Raw genomic sequence first — 20,450 nt, 5'->3', positions numbered from 1 at the left:
CCGCCCCGGGCGGGCGTTGGGAAGTCGGCCCGCAGCAGGGGCCTGCGGGGAGCCGGTGAGGCCCCTCCTCGTAAGTCCCCTTGGGACCGGTCTGAAACGTTTACTGCGCTGTCCCTCGGAGAGCCCGGCGGGTCAGGGCCTCTGTCCTGGGGTGACAGGGGTCTGGAGGGGCGCCATGCAGCCAGCGGCTTCGGGGAAATGGAACTGCGCGATGTCCCTGCGAGTACCTCGTTACCGAGGAGCCGGCCGTGCCATCCCGACGGCGCTCGTTACTGCGCCTTAAAATGCCTGTCCGAGGCGATAACAGTACGAGCTGTGTGGCGGGCACCAGCAGAGGTAACCGACACTGCCGCCAAGTCAGCGCTGCCGTGAATTATCTCTTATAGTTTAAAACGTGGACGTTTCCCAGCTCAGTTCACGGCACACCCAGTAAGAAGCTGTGTGGGAAGGTTAAAAGCAGCTAGATGAGAGTTTGTGCGACTGATACTCAAAACACACGCACAAAAAATCCCTGAATTTTTATCTTCTTTGAGCTTCTGTGGAAAGCCGCTACAATTTAAGAGCTAATAAAATTTTTGGTACTCCCACTTTTGAATGTCTTTAGTATAACTCCAGTGATACAGACTCTTTGAATTCAGACAAAAAGCTGTGGGGGTCAGCTTCTTCAGTATAGTGCCCAACTACCTTGGTTGTTGACGTGATTTTTTTTATATCATAGTTTTGAGGTGACTTTAAAGACTTGCTCATTAATATTGGATCTTCAATGTTCTTAAAGTGTTGCTTGTTAAAACTAAAGCTGCTAGTGGCTTAAGAATAGTGTTCAAAATACCTTTGGGATGGGGTTTTTTGGGCCAGAACTGTAAAAGTTAGCTTATGTATTACTGTTATTAATGTCTTTGGCAATCATTTTATCCTCATGCTTGGAAGTTCTACTTTTACAGATGTGCAATGAAAACAGAACTTACAAGTGATTTATTTTTGCAAGACGACTAAAAGACTGCTGAAACAATTGTTATGTGGTTGGTAAAAGGGTTGATGTAAATCAAGGCTATTGCAAAAGAAGAATAACTTTATGAAGCAATTGAACTTGGAACACTGTCCAGAGCAATAATTTTCTTTTTCATGTGATTAATCTCAGTTGTTCTGGAATAGAATTGCAGAATGCTTGGGGTTAGAAGGGGCTGTCAAAGGTCATCTAGTCCAACCCACCCTGCAGTGATTTCATGTGATTAATCTCAGTTGTTCTGGAATAGAATTGCAGAATGCTTGGGGTTAGAAGGGGCTGTCAAAGGTCATCTAGTCCAACCCACCCTGCAGTGAGCAGGGACATCTTCAACTAGACCAGGATGCTCAGCCTGATCCAACCTGACCTGAAATATTTCCAGGGATGGGGCATCGACTACCTCCCTGGGCAATGTGTGCCAGTGATTCACCAACCTCATTGTAAAAAATTTCTTCCTGATATCCAATCTAAATCTTCCCTCTTTCAATTTAAAACCTTTACACCTATCCCGTCACAACGGGCCATGTGAAAAGATTGTCCTGATCCTTCTTACAGGCCCCCTTTAAGTACTGAAAGGCTGCAATAAGGTCTCCTTGAAGCCTTCTCTTCTGTAACCTCTGAAAGCTTTCTATATGACACTTGCTCTTGCCTCTTGTAAAGCTGTTTTATTAAAAAGAGCTTCATTGTGTTGGAGCTAGTAAATGGTCCTTCTACCTTTCTTGTCTCTTCTGCATCATTTAAGTTTTCCTTATCTTACTGATTGGTGGTTAGATGCAATTATATTAGTTTTCAAAATATGATATGTCTGAGCTTAGCAAAAACCTTTTGAAGCAACGGATTTTACCATGCTTTGGCAAAACATTGATTTGGAAACTTGAAATGCATGTGTTGGTGTCCTTAGTATGTGTGTTAATATGCTTTGTACCTGAAGGGATGAACCTGTGATCAAATGTCACTGTGACGTACCAGGTTGCTGCTTGTCTAGTGGTGATGGTCTGCACATATGCTTTGACCTAGCTGAATTGTTCCTCTAATCTCACAGTTGTGGGCTCTCAGACTGTAAATGCTCCTGCATTTGACTGGTCCATTGTTATATCATTACAGACAGAATGTATTTGTTGTTTAGTCTCTTACTGTTTTAAAAGTAATAAAATCAAAGCTGTAACTTGCCCTTGCAAGCAAGATTTTAGTGATCATCTCTTGTCACCAACCAGTCTGGCACCTAAGGGTCTAGTGGTCTGTTCAGAATCTAACACTTCAGCTTCAGTGTGATGTTGAGGAAGAAAAGTTAGCCACAAGAGATGTGCTTGTGGTATTTTTTTTTAATATTATAGTTTAAAGAGACAGAATCTGAAGTGCTCTTACTGCCAAAATACTTTAAAAATTACTAAGATTGTAGAAGTTCTATTTTTAACTTGGCCATTCAGGTCAACTATACAGGTATCAGAGTGCGATAGCATACTAAATGAGTAATAAAATAGCATTTCATGCTTTTAGTTCTCAGCCCATGGTCACTTCCGTGCTTTTGGGGAGAAATTGTTGCAAACATCCCTTCCAGGAAAATTGTGTGCACCAGATTGACATCAAGTTAGTGGTGAAACAAAATTCTCACCATCAAGTTTCTAAACTTCTGTTACACTTCTATTAAACTTTACTTAAAACTCAGAGTAAGAAAGTATGTGGACTTTTTTCCCCAAAAATCCAATGTTTTGTCTGTCTTATTAAATTCTATTCACAATTCACAAATTCTATTCGAATGCATCAGCATTATACATTCCAGTATTGCTATCTACTGTTTTGCTATTAGTAGAAGTGTGTTAGTATTTCTGGTGCTTTAGAGTGTTGTGTCATCAGTGTGAGATGTAGGCTTCACTGCTTGTAGAAATGAAAAGTAAAAAGACATTTTAAAAGATAATTAGTTTGATTCACTGTTGCCTTAACTTTCATGTAAATGCTTTTCCTTTTTTTGAAGGCTTTTATTTATACAACTATTTGGTATGTTTATTCCACTCCCCTGCAGTTGAACATTTTCTAATGCAAGTTAACCACGCATGTGTCTAAATAATCTCGGAAGTGTTTATGGACTTGTTAAAAAGTGCATAAGTAAACAAACTGAAAGCTGTAAACACTTGAGTTGTCCCACAGTGGATGGAGGGAGAAACAAGGTCTGGAAACTGTCAAATTGTGGCAGTTTTTCCTTAATTATTTAAAAAATTAAGTTAAAAGCTTTATGTTCCTCTTACCGAATTGTACTATTCTGTATGCTTAGACTGAGTGATACTACTGCTTTGTCTGTTTATGTTCCTGTTAGCAATGATATCAATTCGATATTCTTAATTCCTGTCTTTCTAGGCCTTTTAATGCTTCAGAACGTAAAGCAAGCTCCTATGCTGTTGTAGACTGTGATCAAGTAAGAAAGGAAGTTAGTGTCCGCACTGGAGGAGTGACAGATAAGACATCAAGAAAGACTTACACATTTGACATGGTAACTTGATGTGGTTGGAACTTCTGGAAACAAGCTAGGTGTGCGTTACTGTATGGATAAATGGGATGTGTTGTCTTTGCCTCAACAGGTTTTTGGAGCTCAGGCAAAGCAGATTGATGTATACCGGAGTGTTGTGTGTCCCATTTTGGATGAAGTTATTATGGGCTACAACTGTACAGTGTTTGCGTAAGTAAGCCATTAATTATTAGGAAATTTTATTTTAATTTTATTTCCTTGTTTACATTTTAATTTTTTTATTCTCACAGTTATGGTCAAACTGGTACTGGTAAGACCTTCACAATGGAAGGGGAGCGGTCGCCCAATGAGGAGTATACTTGGGAAGAGGTATATTTTCAATCCTGAGATTTCTCTTTTCTGTACTGAAGTTCAAAGTTAGAGATTGGAGAAGGCTAAGAAAAGCTGAAGTTGATGTCTTCCAAATACTGTAGCTGACTTGCCTTAAATGTTTGTAAATTAACAAATGGTCACATTCATTTATATGAAAATCAAAACTTCACATGTTTGTGGCATGCATACAAGTCTTGGCATTCTTTATATGGAAGATTATCTTTGTCCAAGGTATTCTTGCTTATATGAAATCAGACTATTTAGCTGAAATTCCACTCCCAAATCTTTCAGTATATTTATGTATTAAATACTTTAATTTGTAGGACCCACTAGCAGGTATAATACCCCGTACATTGCATCAAATATTTGAAAAACTCACAGAGAACGGTACCGAATTTTCAGTGAAAGTCTCTCTTTTGGAAATCTATAATGAGGAACTTTTTGATCTTCTGAATCCTACTCCTGATGTTGGAGAAAGATTGCAGATGTTTGATGACCCTCGAAACAAGGTTAGTGCTGTCTTCCAAAGTTTATCTTAAGGCTTTCAGGATTGTTGAGAGATATATAATAAGCATGCATTATTTTCTGGCAGAGGGGTGTAATTATTAAAGGCTTGGAAGAAATAACTGTGCACAACAAAAATGAAGTCTATCAAATCCTGGAAAGGGGTGCAGCAAAAAGAACAACCGCAGCTACTTATATGAATGCATATTCCAGGTACAAATTCTTGCCATTTCAGAAACTCTTTGTTCTTGTTTTATTAAACAGGATCTTACTGAAGAAGTAAAAGGATGTCGAAGCTAGTACAAACTGGGCATGATCTTGAGATCACAGTTCAGATTGCCAGATGTGGGTTAGAAAGCTGTAGTTTGAACCTCTTCCTTATCAAGTCCTGTGGGGCAATTCTAACAGGTGTATGACTGGGCATATAAAATCTGAATGCTTCTCATCTTATAAATGGGCGAGCTCTTCTCTCTGCATGCCTTTTTTTACCTTAACTTCCTCTCTTCTTTAGAGTTTGCTTTGTTAGGAATATATCCCTTGCTAAAATGCGGTGTCTAGTTGGAACAGTAGCTGTGGCATTCCACCAAACTCTAGCTGAGATACGAGGAGCAGAACATTCTTAATTTGGCATCTAAAATACTGAAATTTAATTAACTCAAAGTTAAGTGAGCTTTCAAAGCTTTCTGTGCCTATGGAAACAAAAGGCAGAAGTCTGACAAATATGTATAACTGAAATACATTTTATATACTAGCATGAAATAAATGTTTTCTGCAGTAGGTACTGTACTTCAAAAAGAAGGCTGTAGTCTTTTTCAAGTTTGAAAGAAATGTAGCTGGTATAACCTGTATTAGAGAGATGAGTTGCTTTTTTTTCTAGCTATTATGGGTGATGGGGGTTTTTTCCCCAGTCCTGTTTTACTAAATAACTTGATATAAGGGTCTGGAGTGTCCTCTCCTCTGCTCATCAGCAGCAGAAAATGGTATGTTAGGGTTTGTTATCAAAGCTGGGATTTCAAAATACTATTAAGATCTAGTATTTGCAGGTGAGCACAAGACTCTTCTCAAACCCTAGCTTCTGAAAACTTGCAAACTGGATTGTAGAAGCTGGGGAAAATGTTGAGAGGTTTTCTGTGTGGCAGTGCAGGCTACTTCATATGACTGCAACTCGTAGTCAGAATCTAGTAGAGACACCTTGGTGAAAAAATAATTGTTTATTACTGATTTCTTATTCTTGAATTGCAGATGTAGTATCTACTTCACTCTGAACATGTAGTGTAGAGTGTAACAGTAAGCGAGAAACACCCTGCCCATGTCATATTTCAAATTAAAGATACACTGAGCACATCTGTCTACTGGTTGAGAGGCATAGGTATTTGGCTACCACAGATTTGAACACAGAACAAATTTAATCTGAAATTTCAGGGAATTTGAGAATTCATTCTGCCTGTACTGTCTTTTTATTTATGGTTAAACTGGTGTAATTTGACACCTATGGTTTCTATATATGTCATCTTCCTATTGTAAATTCTAATTGAAGGAGTAAACTCGGGCTAGAATTTTAAACTGTACTACTGTTTTGAATGAAAACTGAGCTGAACTTCTAGATTTTTAATACGAGATTCAGCTACTTGCTGATTTTCTTAGCTTGAATAAAGAAAACTAAATTTCTTAATCTCACATTCTGTGAAACTGTTCTTAGTGTATCGACTAAAAAATCTACAAGCCAGTTTTTTTGGCATGTCTAAGTTGAGAGTATACAAATATAAACAAACCCAAAGTGTTTCTCTTGGTTTTGCTTGAAATGGGATAAAATTTACTGGGATTGAATGGGGCAAATGTCATTCAGTTGCTTCATCACTGGTTTTAAGTACTGTGTTGGTATGTATACACACAAAAAAGACTTGGTAGAATAACTTTGTGTACTGAAAATATGTAAGTCCCAGTTAATGGGCCAAATGTATTCCCTGAAAAGAGCATAGATACCTAACTTGTAGCAGTGTCATGTAGCAAGCAGACCATTTGGCTTTAATGAGATGTCAGTCTGAAACTGAATTCTTTTACAGCCGTTCCCACTCGGTATTTTCAATTACCATCCATATGAAAGAAACAACAGTAGAGGGAGAAGAACTTGTTAAAATTGGGAAGCTAAACTTGGTAAGTATTTGAATTAAATGTCATTGATGACATTGTTAAAGTAATGAACTAAAATAATCTGACCTCATTCTCTTGAGACTCTAAGGTGGTTTTTTCCAATGAGAAAAATCATTGTTTTTCACAAAGTGATATACCCTATATTTGCCACTGAGAAATGTCAGTCCCATTTCTCACCTCAGTGTCTCCTGAACAACTCAGAAGCTAGTTCATGTCTTGTGTTTGGCAACGCTATGGGGCAAGCATTCTTTATGTGACTTGAAACAGATGCATGTCCTTCCTCTTGTCTTTCAGGTTGATCTTGCAGGAAGTGAAAACATTGGTCGATCTGGGGCAGTTGACAAAAGAGCTCGTGAAGCTGGAAATATCAACCAGTCTCTCCTGACACTGGGAAGAGTTATTACTGCTCTAGTAGAAAGAGCCCCACATATTCCATACAGGGAATCTAAACTCACAAGAATCCTTCAAGACTCTCTTGGAGGACGAACCAAAACATCGATAATTGCCACAGTTTCTCCTGCATCGATAAATCTTGAGGTAAATTTAAGTCTGAAAATCTATTCCTAAAAATAGGTATTATATTTTGCTAATGGTACAAAAACGTAAGTTAATTTTTCAGCTTGACCAAGTGTTGTGTTTCTTATCACAGGAAACACTGAGTACCCTGGAATATGCCCACAGAGCAAAGAACATAATGAACAAGCCTGAAGTTAATCAGAAGCTAACAAAAAAAGCTCTTATTAAGGTAAGCTAGTGATGTATCTTAAGTTATGGGTTAGGATTGATTGTGTTAACAGTTTTTGGTATGCAGCAATTACGAAGTTGTGGAGAAGCTGTAACTAATAGCAGTGTTTTTCTGAGGTGATTTTAATCACTGAACAGATGCTTTCAAACTAAGCTAGTCTACTGCACAGTATTAGTCACTTTGCAGATACTGAAACTGTTGCTAAGAACTAAAGCTGGAGGGAGAGGCCTTACTGCTACTAGCTATGGTTCTGCGTATGGTTTATCTGTTTACAAGATAGAGGAGAGCCACTAAATTGCACTAGATACATTTTTCTGAACTTACTGTCTTAGCTTCATTCCCTAGAAAGTGCCTGAATTAAAGTGAACTATTAAGTGTGAATAAAGAGTCAATATGAAGTAGCTGACTGCTACTAAAGAAGCTGCAATTCCCATTATAAGCTGTTATATGCAACCAAGTATGATTCAAATGGGAGATTTCAATGCTCTACATATATCCAATGGTACGGATTTAAATGGTGCTTTAGTGAACTTATTTGGAACAGAAGTGCTTTGCTCCTGTGCTTATGCAAAACTTCTGTAGAGCACTATCTTTGAAGTATCTGCTAAGCTAAATCTTGAAAGCAAAGTACAAATTTTCATGTTTACATGTGATTTGTTTCTTTTTGCAGGAATACACTGAAGAGATTGAGCGTCTGAAGCGAGACCTTGCTGCTGCACGAGAGAAAAATGGAGTCTATATTTCCCTTGAAAATTATGAGTATGTCTTCAAATTTTCTGTAAAATTACTAACAACAAATCTCAGATAGTGGTACCTACCCTTACTCAGAAATTCTTTCAGTATTATACACCAGAAGTATTTTCATACCAGAATATTGAAGAATTTAACTGAGAATTCTTTTAACTGAGAATTTAACCGATCAGTCAACTTATTCTTTAGAGATTAGTTATTACACAGCCTAAAGAATAAGTTTGCGCTCAATTTTATATGTGCAACTTACCATGAGCATGGCTGGGATGCAAATGCATGCTATGCAGCCTTTCTTGCAGTGGAAGCTCATCTAGGAGAACAAACTTTCTGTAGTTCACTTCGCTTTGAGAGCTAGTTGGCAAAAAGTTTACAATATCATCTTAAATTCTTTCTGCATTAAGTGAAAATTACCTGCTTTTCATACCGAAGTTAGCAATGCTTGTTTATTAAATTATTTATTAAATCAGTAAATGTGTAGTATAAAAAACAGATAATCCTGAAATCAGCTCTTACTTGACTAACTTATTTGGGGTTTTTTTAATCCTTGTTTGAGAGCCCTTAATGGAAAGCTGACAGTTCAGGAAGAACAAATTGCAGAGTATATTGACAAAATCAGTGTAATGGAAGAAGAAATTAAAAGGGTAAGTCATGTTTTTCAACTGTGGCTTAAGTCTGCCAAAAATGGAATCTTTGAAGGACAAAAGTTTGAGCAAAGAGCAGTTTGAAAAGTTTTTGTTCTTAAATTCCCTAATCAGTTAGAAATGGAAGCTTCCTAATCCTAGAAGTTAGGAAGTTAAAATATCATACGGGAAGTTGCAGAGTGCCATATTTATTTTTAAATAAATGTTTTAATGTCTACCATTTTATTACCAATTTGCTTTGTTTTCGGTAAAAATCTGCTTGTAAAATGGTACCATCTCAGTTGACAGATAACTGCTTACGAGTAAAGAATGAGAGGACAGGAGGAGATCAATTCCCATTAACAAATTGTATGGAAAATGGGTACTTCCTCTTTTAAAGAAATGGAGATATTGTTTTGTTAGAATATGTAGCTACTCTGTGTAGTCAGCTTTACTGACTGTCATCTTCAGTCTATCTGCTTAGGCTTATTTACTGGAATTTTTTTCTTGTGCTGTAACAATTGTTTGGTCTTGTGGTTTGAGTGGGGAAGCAAGGGATTATTATAGGGAAGATGCTGTTCGTTTGTGATATTTTCAGTGAATACAGAGACTACAAAAATTTGTCGTCTAGGTTTAAGTCTTCTGAGCCTTTCAGCTGAAATATTGTTAAATGACAACTTTCCTTCTGGTATTGTGGCGTAAATTGAGAGATGAAGCAGGGCTGAGCATATAAAAAGCAGTGTTACTCTATTGATGTTTGTCTTCTGCTTTAGATCACCGAACTTTTCACAGTTAGTAAAAATGAACTTGAACAGTGTAAAACAGATCTGCAAATCAAGGAGAAAGAACTGGAAGAAACACAAAAAGATCTGCAAGAAACCAAGGTTCATCTGGCTGAAGAAGAGTATGTGGTTTCAGTTTTGGAAAACACTGAACAAAAACTTCATGGAACAGCTAGCAAGGTTGTCACAGTTCTTGTACCTAACTGTAACAGTAGCTTCCTGTGTTTAGGGGTTTCATGGGCTGTGTGACAAAACCTGAATTTTAAATTGGAAACTAGGATTAGCACTCTCTATAAATTATGTTATGGTGCAAAGCTAGTTAAGACTGCAGGACTCTGTGGTAATTTTAACAGTTGATTGCTAAACCCATGGCCTGGTCTGGAGCTGCCTTTCCTTCAGACCAGTTTATCACGAGAGTTCCAGTACTTTGCAGTATCTAAGTAGTTTTCTTTACTAGAAACTTATGGCTGGCCTCTACAAAAGATGAAGTTATATGTAGCTGGGGTTGAAAATAGCAAGAAGTTTTGTAGAGATGTGTACAGTACTTTACACTCCCTGAGTGAATAATGGAAACCTACCTTGTCACCTCTGTATTTTAGCGTATGGTCTTGATGTGTTTGTAGATTAGTCATAGTTTTGGAAACAGACTCAATGTGGGGGGAGAATGAGTGTCCTGCTCTTCTAAACTGCAAAGTTAGGAAACTTGTATCTATAGTCAACGTGAAAATTCCTTTGTACTCAGATTCCTGTAAAGTTTTTTGCCTGTGGGTTATGGAGTATTTGTGCAAGAGAAATGGGTACAGAAGTTACTTATGCTGACTACAATAAGAATTCACTATAAGTTCAAACTCAAAATTATTTATCGCAGAACTAGTACAGGAAACTTCTTGAGTACTATTAAGAATGTTTTTACTGTCAAATTATTCAGAAAAAGCTGAACTGGCCAGGAATTTTTTCAGTTACTGTTCTATGATAAATTGTATCTTAAGTCCTCAAAACATTGAGGATGTCCTTTATTAATGCTTTAATTTCAAAGTTGGAACAAATGGTCTCTAGAGGGTAACTTTTTCTTGTGTTCTAAGACTACAGATGACATAACATCAGAATTAAGAACAGTTGTAATTTGATGTAAAAGGGAAATGCCTGTCTTTCTAGGGAGGTAACGTCTCCTTTAACTCAGAACTACAGTTGATTTTATATACGTTTGACTTCTTGTTTAAAGACTGACTAAAATAACTTCAAATTGTAGCTGCTTAGTACAGTTGAAGAAACTACAAAAGATATATCTGGTCTCCACGCAAAACTAGATCGCAAGAAGGCTGTTGATCAACACAATGCTGTCATCCAAAATACATTTGCAGGACAAATGAATGCTTTGTTCAACAAAATACAAGATTCAGTTAGTGAAAACAGTTTGAAGCAGCAACAGATGTTGGCATCTTACACAAATTTTATAGGTAAGTGAAATCCTGTATCAGTATGTCATCCTGAGTTTCTACGAGTTCTCTAAAATGGGTCTGTTTTAGTAAGTGGAAGAGGCTTTATTTTAAGCAATGTAATGATTACAGTTGTAACAGTATATCTGTGTTGCACAATCTACAGTCTTTCTGTGCTCTAAGAGGCAATAAAGAGGTGATAAGCAATAAAAAGAGTTCCTATCTCGCACTGGAATTTTTTTAAAAATTTGTCATGCTTCTTGATTTCTTTTATAGGTGCCCTCCTGTCTACCAGTTCTTCAGCAGCCAATATTCTTGCATCAGTTGTATCATCATCTTTTGCCTCTGTTAAGGAGTTGGTCTCTACTGAAGTTTCTCACATGTCTGAAAAAATAACACAACACGAGAATCTGTCACTTGATTGTAAAGCTGAGCTGCTGAGATTAATTGTTAGTATATTTACATACTCTTATGTTACTTAAATATAAAACTTTTCTGGTAAAAGGGGTTTTGTAAATATTGTGTCATTGTTTTCTGATGCTTTCTACCTGTCTCTGTGTCAGCACTTAGCTGGGATTATGTACCTCCCTGCTTCCCCTCCCATGTCACCACCACAAGCTGTAACATTATATAGCAAATACTATAATAACAGAGTAAGTGTATATGGTTAGCTGCTTACAAATATGGATGATGGAACAATCATTATCCTGTTTTACTTCTGCTTTTTTTACCACTGTTCCTAGGAGGAACATTCATCTGGATTAGGAAGAGCATTACACAGCTTGACACCAATGGTAGAACTTGTCTTGGGGTTGAACTGTCAGTTTCAGAATAACCTGAAGAAGTACTCTGCTGAGGCTGACAAGGTAATTCACATAATTTGTCTCTTACCTTGTGCTCTTGTATTTGATTTACAGGTAACTCTTCAGTGTGTTTCCTAGTCTGTCAATGTTTCCACTTCTGGTCTGGCCTTTTCTGCTTTGCTCTCTCCCATGAGTTCAACCTTTTACCTCTTTTTCAGATTTCTTTTCCACTTCTGAGTGTGATGTATTTGTATGTTACCTATGTTAGCATAAGTGCTCACCTAAATGCTGCAGGAGAGTGGTAAATCATGGATGCTTAAAGCTGTATGTAACAAATATCACTCAATTTCTCCTTAAGTTTGTCATAACAAACTCTTTATGTGGACACTTTGATTCCTAGGGAGTGGGATGCTTTATCTTGTTAACAATAACTGTAAGTGCAGACAACACTGCCCTTATTAAAGTCCTTTCCTTCAGTTTTTAGTTCTTCAGTTTTTAGTTTATATATAACTGCAGCTTCCCTCTTTCATTCCTTCTTTTCCATATTGTCAAAACCAAATCTTTTCTCCTGGTGACCTGTTGATCTGACTGAAAATTTCCACCTTCTGTTAATTGCAGCTTATGTGAAATCAACTCCCCTTGTCTAGGGTCTTTTTATTAGTTTTCAGACTTAGACAGCAAATAGTCCACGGCTTGCCAGTTCTTGCTTCTTGCTCTCAACCAGGCACCTTGTCTGTGTCTTGCTATGTTGTCTATCACATGTCAAATTTTGTGTTTGGAAAAGCCCACACCAAGTTTCAGTCTGTAATTTTGGATTGCTCTAAGTGTTATTTTCCGCCTTTTATGGATAATATTTTATTAGTGCTTTTGACAATTTCGTTGGGTTGGAGTTTATTTCTTATAAATTATGCTAGGGAAAAGTACCCCTAAAGAAAAGAATTTAACTTTAACTACAACTTTTTTCAAAGATGGAGAGTCATAAAAAGGAAATGGGTACCTTCTTTGGAGATCTTTCTTGCACTCTGAAAAAATTACAGGAAGAAATGGACAGTGGTTTTGCTCAGCTTCAGAATGATTGTGAGAGTTTAAAAGAAGAAGTGGAAATGACATGGTTGGCACATACGAAGGTAAAGGAATCCTTAGAGTAAGAAATCCTAACACCAAGTGGGATTGATTGCTTTGATGTAAACTCTTTGTAGCAGAAAACTGTTACACTTGCTTCAGAAAAATGTCAGGACAGTACTTGATCCTAACTTTTTTCAGCTTTTGGGCTGCTTTAAGCTCGTGTAGGAAGGTAACAAAAGCTGACCCTTGCTCTGAGCATATCCAGTGTATATGCCTTTACATATGTAGTGAAGCGTCTATATCTTATCTACACAAAAATTTTACCTTTAGCTTTAGAATGACAAAGCTCTTATTTGCTGCATTTTCAATCAAGGCATTCAAGTTCCTTTTAAGAATGCTAGAAAGTGCAAAATAACAGTGAAATGTGTAATTTTTTTCTTACCAGAACACAGCTGATTTAATGTCCTCACTGCAAAGCCAGCTTGACCTCTTTGCTCAAGAGACTCAGAAGAACTTAACGAGTGTACTTGCGAAAAATGGAAGCTTGAAGACCACCATCGCTGCTGTGCAAGGAAATGTTCACCTGTAAGGAGCAGATTAGTTTTGGTGTATACTGATGCAAGATAAAATTATGTATGAAGAGTACTGCAAAACTAGATGCTCTTCATGTTTATATGCTTCATATTTACATGCTTCTGGTCAAGAAGCTGTTAGTCCTGAGTTCTGCCACAGAATGTAGATCATAGTTCACCTTTTCCCAGAGAAAAGGTAGCTCTACAAAGCTTTTTCTCAAACTTGTCTCTTGAACATATTGCAGATAAGAGACCATGGTTTTGGGAGCAATATGCTTACAAACAGCCTTCAGTGTGGCTGGACTTTCAGAACTTCATACTATAAAGGCTTAGCTTGAAGTATAATAGTGCATCTATTGCAGCATACTTCATTTAGTTGCAGACTGAATAACTAAGGTCTTGCCCAAGTTGTTGTTTTCTAGCTTGTGTTTCTTTGGGGTTTTGTTTGGGTGAGTTTTTTGAGATTTAACAAACCTACTGTTGTGAGAGCTGCAATTTGTAGATTTACTAAATAGAGCAACAACTTTAACTGGTTTGATGAAACTGCACTAATTCACTGGTTCTGGTCTCAAATATTTCTAAACGTAGAATGTGTTGAAATCTACCTTTCAAAATCTCTGACCTGTTCCAAATATGTCGTTGCAGGAAAACTGCAGACCTAGTCAGCAGTGCATGTTCCAATCACAGCAAAGTTATTGCATCTCTGGATAATTTCTCTCAAGAGCTCAGGATCATAAATGCTGAAAATGAGATGATGCTGGAAGAATCCACTGACCACTGCCAACGACTTCTCAGCAATCTCAAAAATGTGTCTCAGGATACTGATAAATGGGGTGAATTTACAACTGCTCAGGTAGTCGACTTTACCAATCAGCAGCTATTGTCCTTCAGTGATGAGAAACAGCAACTTCAGCATTTACAGAAGGTACTTATACTCATTTATAGTCAAATACATAATTTTGAGGCAAACTTTTACAGTAGAATTTGTAGAGGGGGAAAAAGTTCTCACTTAGAACAAAATTGTGTTTTTTCAATCACAGCAGACTTAAGTTACTGAGCTTACATAGATGCAATTAGAAGAAATGAAAATTTTAATTTCAGAGGAAGACTTTGAACTTCAAGGGCAATTAACCTCGAATGATGAGGTCTTGATTAATCCCGTGTGGTTAACTTCCATTTGTAATTTGGGTTTTTTACATATCTTTGGTAGTATATATCTCTCATTCTAAAGCTTTATCTCCCAGTAATGTCTCTAGGAGATTTGTACAATGAACAAATATGGACTGTATTCTGGAGGGCATGAATGACTTTGGTCAGATTAGCATGATGGGAGAAAGCATTCCTTTTAGGTATCTGTTAGTTCTGGCCTCTTACCTTAAAATTTCTTTCTCTATTTTTCAAAAAATTTCCATCACAAACTTCACTTCCCTCCCTTATTGTTCTATTGGGTAATGAAATAGGCAAATCCAATGTTCTGCTAATTTTCAGAAAGAAAAACCTAACTGTTAAAAGCATCTGAAGTCTAAAGATGCCCCTGTATCTGTTATACCTACTGAACACTTTGGGAGTTTCATTCCAATGGGAAAGGCTAAAATGTGTTTTCTTTCTTTTCCCCTGTGAATGTATAAAGCTCCTAGTGCTTGTAGGATTTTTGCTTGAATTATCCTAATTCTGTGCAGGATTGTGCATAGAAGCATGAATCTGATGTGAACAAGATGGCATCATCTTTATTCTTATAGGTAGCTTTCTAAAATCATAATACTTTCTAAGAAACTAGCTCTCTTCTGAAGATAGCTCTCAAAATGAGAGTGTAAAACTGGCACTGAAACTTCTCGATTTGAGGTTGTTTCGTTTCAGGTCATGTCACTAACCATGCACCACATCTTAGGAAAGAAGCCATAACCTTACCTTTCTTGTTAACTTGGTGTTTTTTGGTTGGGTTTTTGTTTTGTTTTCAGAAAAATGAAGAAAACTGTGATAAAGCAATAGCTGAAATTGCTGACCATATTGGTAGACAAAAGGCTGCTGAAGAAAAAGTGCTGAATGGCCTTCTTGATCAGATAAAGGTTGATCGGGAGATACTTCTGGAGCAGAAGATGGCACTTAGTGAGAAAGCACAGCATGGGCTGACTCAGGTTAATGGTTTTTTGCAAGAGGATCTTAAAGTGGATATTCCAACAGGTATTTAAAGTAGCTTGGGGACCAGATGATCTTACAGAAAGCAATCTGAGTTGGAGAATTCATGAGTGAAGGCTAATGGGGACATAATATAACTAGTAGCCTTACACCATTTTCAAGGTGCATGCAAAGAACAATGACTGAACAAAGCATGGTTTCTGCATTGAGTTAATGTAAAATTGAGGATCTGCAATTAAAGCAAACGCTGGAAGTGTTTATCAGTGCCTTTCATTAGTGTATAATCTCTGTTAAAGGGACAACTCCACAGAGAAGAGACTACTTCTATCCAGTCACACTTGTGAGAACAGAACCCCGGGAACTTCTGCTGGAGCAATTAAGGGAAAAGCAACTAAACCTTGAAGAGGTGCTAAACAGTGTGTCAAAGGTGCTGGAGGATAATGCAGATCAGGTATGTGTATGAATGGCAAATGAGACTCTTCAATGAAGGTTTCATATCTTCAGAGTTTTTTATACTGTTGTGGAGAGTTGACTAGGACGGAAACTGTTGCAGCCTTTGTATTTTACAGGGTACTTGGAATCACGTGCTGAGCTTTTGACAGAAAATTGGAAAATAAGACATTAATAATTTAGACTTTCATTTGTTTTTCAAAAATGGAAGTGACATGTCTATTGCAGATCTGATCGTACTGAGTACATTCACCTAGGAAATTTGGACATTAAAAATACTTCTCTGGTAATTTCTGTTTTAGGACCTGTTGGATGAGGAGGAAAGGTTGCAAGAATCCAGTGAAAGCCTTGGTAGTGACAAATCTTTCATGGATGCAAACATATGCTGCCCTGCGAATGGTGGCATTCCCTTTTTCCAGGTAACTTCCACAGATAATCCAATAGTTGTGTATTTAAGAGTGAAGGAAAATTTTTGTTCCATGTGGTGCTGTAATCTAAGGTCACCTACTACTTCAGTGTAGTTTCACAACTTCTTTAAATCCTGTAAATATGCATTGTTAAACTTGAGCTAAAATAATGGCAGTTCTGATAACAGTTAACAGTGGATTAAATAAGGCAAATTTCTGAGAAGCTGGACAGACAGGAAATTCCTCAGCAAGTAATTCTGTATGAAAAAAATGGTCATAATTTACTAGTCAAATGTGTTTTAAAGGAAAAATTGGAAGTAGATGTGGAGTATTTTCCTAAAGGCTAGACAAAATTATTAGCATTCTTCATTATTCACTTTTTTACTTTCTTCCTTCCTTTTTGACCCTTTTCTTCTACCAGTGTATCAGTGGAAACCCCTGGTGTGTTTGGCTTTGGGAGGAGGGGAGGAATGTATTTACTTGTCGTGGAGCCCTTAGAAGTAGCTGCTGAACTTCCAGATGTCTACAATAAATCCCCTTAGTAAATGCTAAATGCAATATTTTTGTCTCAGAACACTGTATACTGCATTGTATGTGAGCTAGTAGTCTTTAATTTCTTTGTATTCTCTTAACACTGGGCATTTCCTTTAAATCACAGCACAAAAGGAGTCACAAAAAGGATAAAGAGAACAAATCTGCAGCTACAGCGGAGAAGAACAAAATAGAGGATATGACGGAACAGTTTCTTCCCAAATCTAAGCCTCCTTTAAGATCACTGAACTAAGATATATCCACTGCAGATCCCTGTTTTGAAATACTTATATCTAATTGTCTACTGAGCCGTGACTTTCTTCGGTTGTTCTCAGTCTCTGTATATAGTGATATATTGATGCAAAGCTGGATCAAAAGATCGACCTGCCACATGTCCTGCCTTTGTCCCATTTTTATATGCTGTAGCTTGCAATGTATTAACAGACTTTTTAAAAAAAAAAAAAAAAAAAAAAAAAAAAAAAAAAAAAAAAAAAAAAAAAAAAAACCTCTCCAAACATGCAGATTATGGTGCTGTATCTTAAAAAGACTTACATTGTCAGGAGATCCTCTTCTGTTTCTCAGTAGATTTAAAACAGAGCAGGTGGTGATGTGGAAAAATGTTTTGTCAGCATTTACTTTTTAATTAAGTATAAATAACTGTTCTGGTTTTGTACCTGCTTTTTAGTGCAATTCCTGTTTCTATGAAGTAGATGGCTGTCTTTTAATTGGGATACTTCAAATAAATCATTGATACGTGGAAAACAAATGTATAAGTACCTCCCTCAGAGTAAAAGCAGCTTACTTGACTTTCATCTTATATTACCAGATTTAATTTAGCTAAAAATTTAGCAGCTATGAAAAGGATGGTTCCCTGCCTTGTTTCATAATAGATAATAGCTTTATTTCAGTGCCTCTTCAGTATATAAAAGCTAGTCTCACTACTGGACTTGGGGTTGTTTTGGTTTGGTTCGAAAACCCCACTGTTCTTGCCTTCCTTTTAACCTGCAGCTGAGAGGTGTTGGCTTCGATATGTTGTGATACTGCAGCTTATATATTGCAAACCCACAGCATTTCCTCTAAAGTGTAGATACTTATTAAAACATGCAAAATTGGTTACAAATGCAGCACCTATGTTGTATAACAGCAGTGGAATTCCAGTAACTGACAGCAGGATTTGACCACCTGTTCTTTGAAGAAAACTTCAAACTACACTGTGATGAAGTAGTAGATGAATAGGATTGTGATGGGATGGGGGGAGACACTGGAACACAGCGTTGATTTATGTTTAAGCATGATTAGCTAACTGTCAAAACATGATTTAAAAGATTGTTCATTTTTCTATATCTGGCTTGCAGGCCTAAGCTGATGTTTCTTCAAAGAGATGCTCCACATGTACTTGTCTTTGAGCCAGTATGTCAATCACATATACTTAGGACACCATTCAGACAGCGCAGTGCAGTCCTGGTGATAGACGCAAAGACATAATTTGAAGTATGCCCTTGCACTCATTCTTTGAATGCTAGGATGAGATAGACTGTTACTGAGTTGTGTTTGGCTGAGCCACCTGTCTTACCTCTTGGGTTGTCTTCCTTTCCGTCTGTGGCAAAGCTAATTGCTTGTTCTTAAGAGCCTGATAGGAGGAGGGAAAGTGTTAACTCCCTTACAAATGAGTAAGAAACACAAGTATGGATTTTTTAATTTATTTTGTGTTGATGTTATGATGTCTTGATACCTGGCTTATATACCAAGTATTTCTGTTCAAAACACTGTTTCCTTCAGAGAGTGTTTGGCATATTGTCAAATTCTTAATGGACTTACGAGCTCTCCTCTTGCACCACATGCCTGTTCTTGCTGACTAGATATTAGCATGATCTTCCAGGACTGTTGAAGAAATCATCTACTAACTAAAATTCAACCAGAAGAATTGATCCCACAGCTGTATTGGAATGGCCTAAGCTGCTGCAAGCCTTTCACCATGCTACTTCATTTTCTCTGTGGAGTTCACAGGATCAGTATGAACAAACGGGGTTTGACCTTAAGGGGGGCTCACATCCATAAAATCATTGCAGAATATGTGCATCCTGGCTTTATTCTCTTTGACACTCTCTCAGCTGCTTTCCTGATAACTGGGAGCCTTAGCAGCTGTATGAATTTCACAGGCTGCTTATATACTTTTTCTAAAGTACTCCTCAGAGTCATGTTTTCTTTTGTTTATGGTGCTGGCATGGCAGATCACTTTGTTGGTCCTGGTGTTGGGTGGTCACACCAGAAAGCTACACAGTATGAATGACCTGGGTGCAGAGCCTCTTTGCTTCTCTGTCCTGTCTCCGCTCCCACTAGATGGCTCTAACACTATAGTGTTAGCACAAAGCTTGAGTACTGGCCCATAACCAGGAGCTTTTGCCAAGCTGTTCATCAAGCGTCTGTTAAAAGAACAGGTTTCAAAAACATACTGAATTTATGCTTCCATGAAGATAATTCTAACCCATGAGGGGTTGTTTTATGAAGAGCCACATTTAAGAAAAAGATGGTCCAACCTGTTCTGAGCCTTGCTGCATGGCTGACAGACACTTTCTCAGTAGCTAAATCCTTTTCCTGACCTGCTCTCTGGGTTTCCCACCACGTGGGCGTTGCCCAAAGTAGAAAGCAATGCCACTTTGTTTTGGTGTATTGTACACAGGAGAAAAGGAGGGTAAGAAAAATAAAGCAGGAGTTTCTTCTTGCACATAGTCACTGGATTCATGGATCAAACTTGGAAGAAATGGCATGGTCTAGGCTAGCATATATGGTGGTTTGAATTTGTCTTAGTTTGAGATGTCCTTTGTAATAAGAGTAGGAAGCTATTTCCCAGAATAAATGGTAAGGTTGTACCCTGACTGCATTAGTCCAACTGAGCAGGAGGGAGGGTTGTGGTGACAGGCTGTGGTGTATGGCTGTGTTCTAATTAACCTGATTAGGTTTTTTTGGATTCTGGCTTAGTGGCCAAGTGGGACAACTCTTGATTTAACAAAGTCCAGGTAGGATGAAAGCAATGTGGGGAAATGAAATGAGGAACTGCAGCAAGTTCAAATGCATATAAAGGGGGAGTGCAGAGAGAATGATAAGAAAGCTACGGGAAGTACAGACGCTCAGAGTCAACAGCTTGCTTTTGAAGGAAAAAATGAGCAGTTAGGAGTAAATGGAGGAAACTTCCTGCTTCCTTCTAGAAACCAGGGAGCTGCAGCACTTGGTGCATCAAAGTTTTTCAGAACACAATATTTATTTGAAGAGATGAAAGAAGACCAAGATGACTGGATGCTATTGGTGGCTGGTTTTATTTTGGGTATCAGAAGCAATTACGTGGGTCTAGGAATCCTGTAACTCTTCGTGGTGATAAAATTAAAACTAAAGCTAGAAGGAACTGGAAAAATTAAGTTCAACATTCCTTTTCCATCAAAAAGAGATTGAAGAGAAAAAAGAAAGAGTTCTAATGTTCCAGAGCATTAAAAACAGGGGGGGCGGAAATTAAAATACGTAGTTGGTAAATACATACTTTTTAAACAAGTGTTTACAACCATTTGACTACTCTTTTTTTTTTTCTTTCCCTGTTATAAACTACTTTTTAAGGTAGAGGTTAGTGCTCTGTAAACTGCCCCCCCACCTGTGTAGTTACTTTTATGAAG

At 37.6% G+C, this 20,450-nt stretch overlaps 1 protein-coding gene across 1 annotated transcript; it reads left to right on the top strand.

The window, feature by feature from the left end:
* The first annotated feature begins 198 nt into the window (after positions 1 to 198).
* KIF11 (kinesin family member 11) lies at positions 199 to 17,041 on the top strand. The gene is made up of 22 exons (XM_010136495.1): positions 199 to 356; positions 3,356 to 3,488; positions 3,577 to 3,674; positions 3,755 to 3,833; positions 4,160 to 4,345; positions 4,429 to 4,553; positions 6,404 to 6,494; positions 6,786 to 7,028; positions 7,141 to 7,236; positions 7,907 to 7,995; positions 8,540 to 8,627; positions 9,380 to 9,568; positions 10,638 to 10,845; positions 11,101 to 11,273; positions 11,568 to 11,690; positions 12,596 to 12,754; positions 13,138 to 13,277; positions 13,910 to 14,189; positions 15,223 to 15,445; positions 15,697 to 15,851; positions 16,153 to 16,269; positions 16,916 to 17,041. The coding sequence occupies exons 1-22, from the start codon at positions 199 to 201 to the stop codon at positions 17,039 to 17,041; spliced, it is 3,279 nt and encodes a 1,092-aa protein (XP_010134797.1).
* The last annotated feature ends 3,409 nt before the right edge of the window (positions 17,042 to 20,450 follow it).

This window comes from Buceros rhinoceros, unplaced genomic scaffold, assembly GCF_000710305.1.
Source record: "Buceros rhinoceros silvestris isolate BGI_N320 unplaced genomic scaffold, ASM71030v1 scaffold27435, whole genome shotgun sequence".
In the NCBI taxonomy this organism is placed as follows: Eukaryota; Metazoa; Chordata; class Aves; order Bucerotiformes; family Bucerotidae; genus Buceros; species Buceros rhinoceros.
Note: the sequence above shows the minus strand (reverse complement) of the source record. Positions and strands in the feature narration are given on the sequence as shown.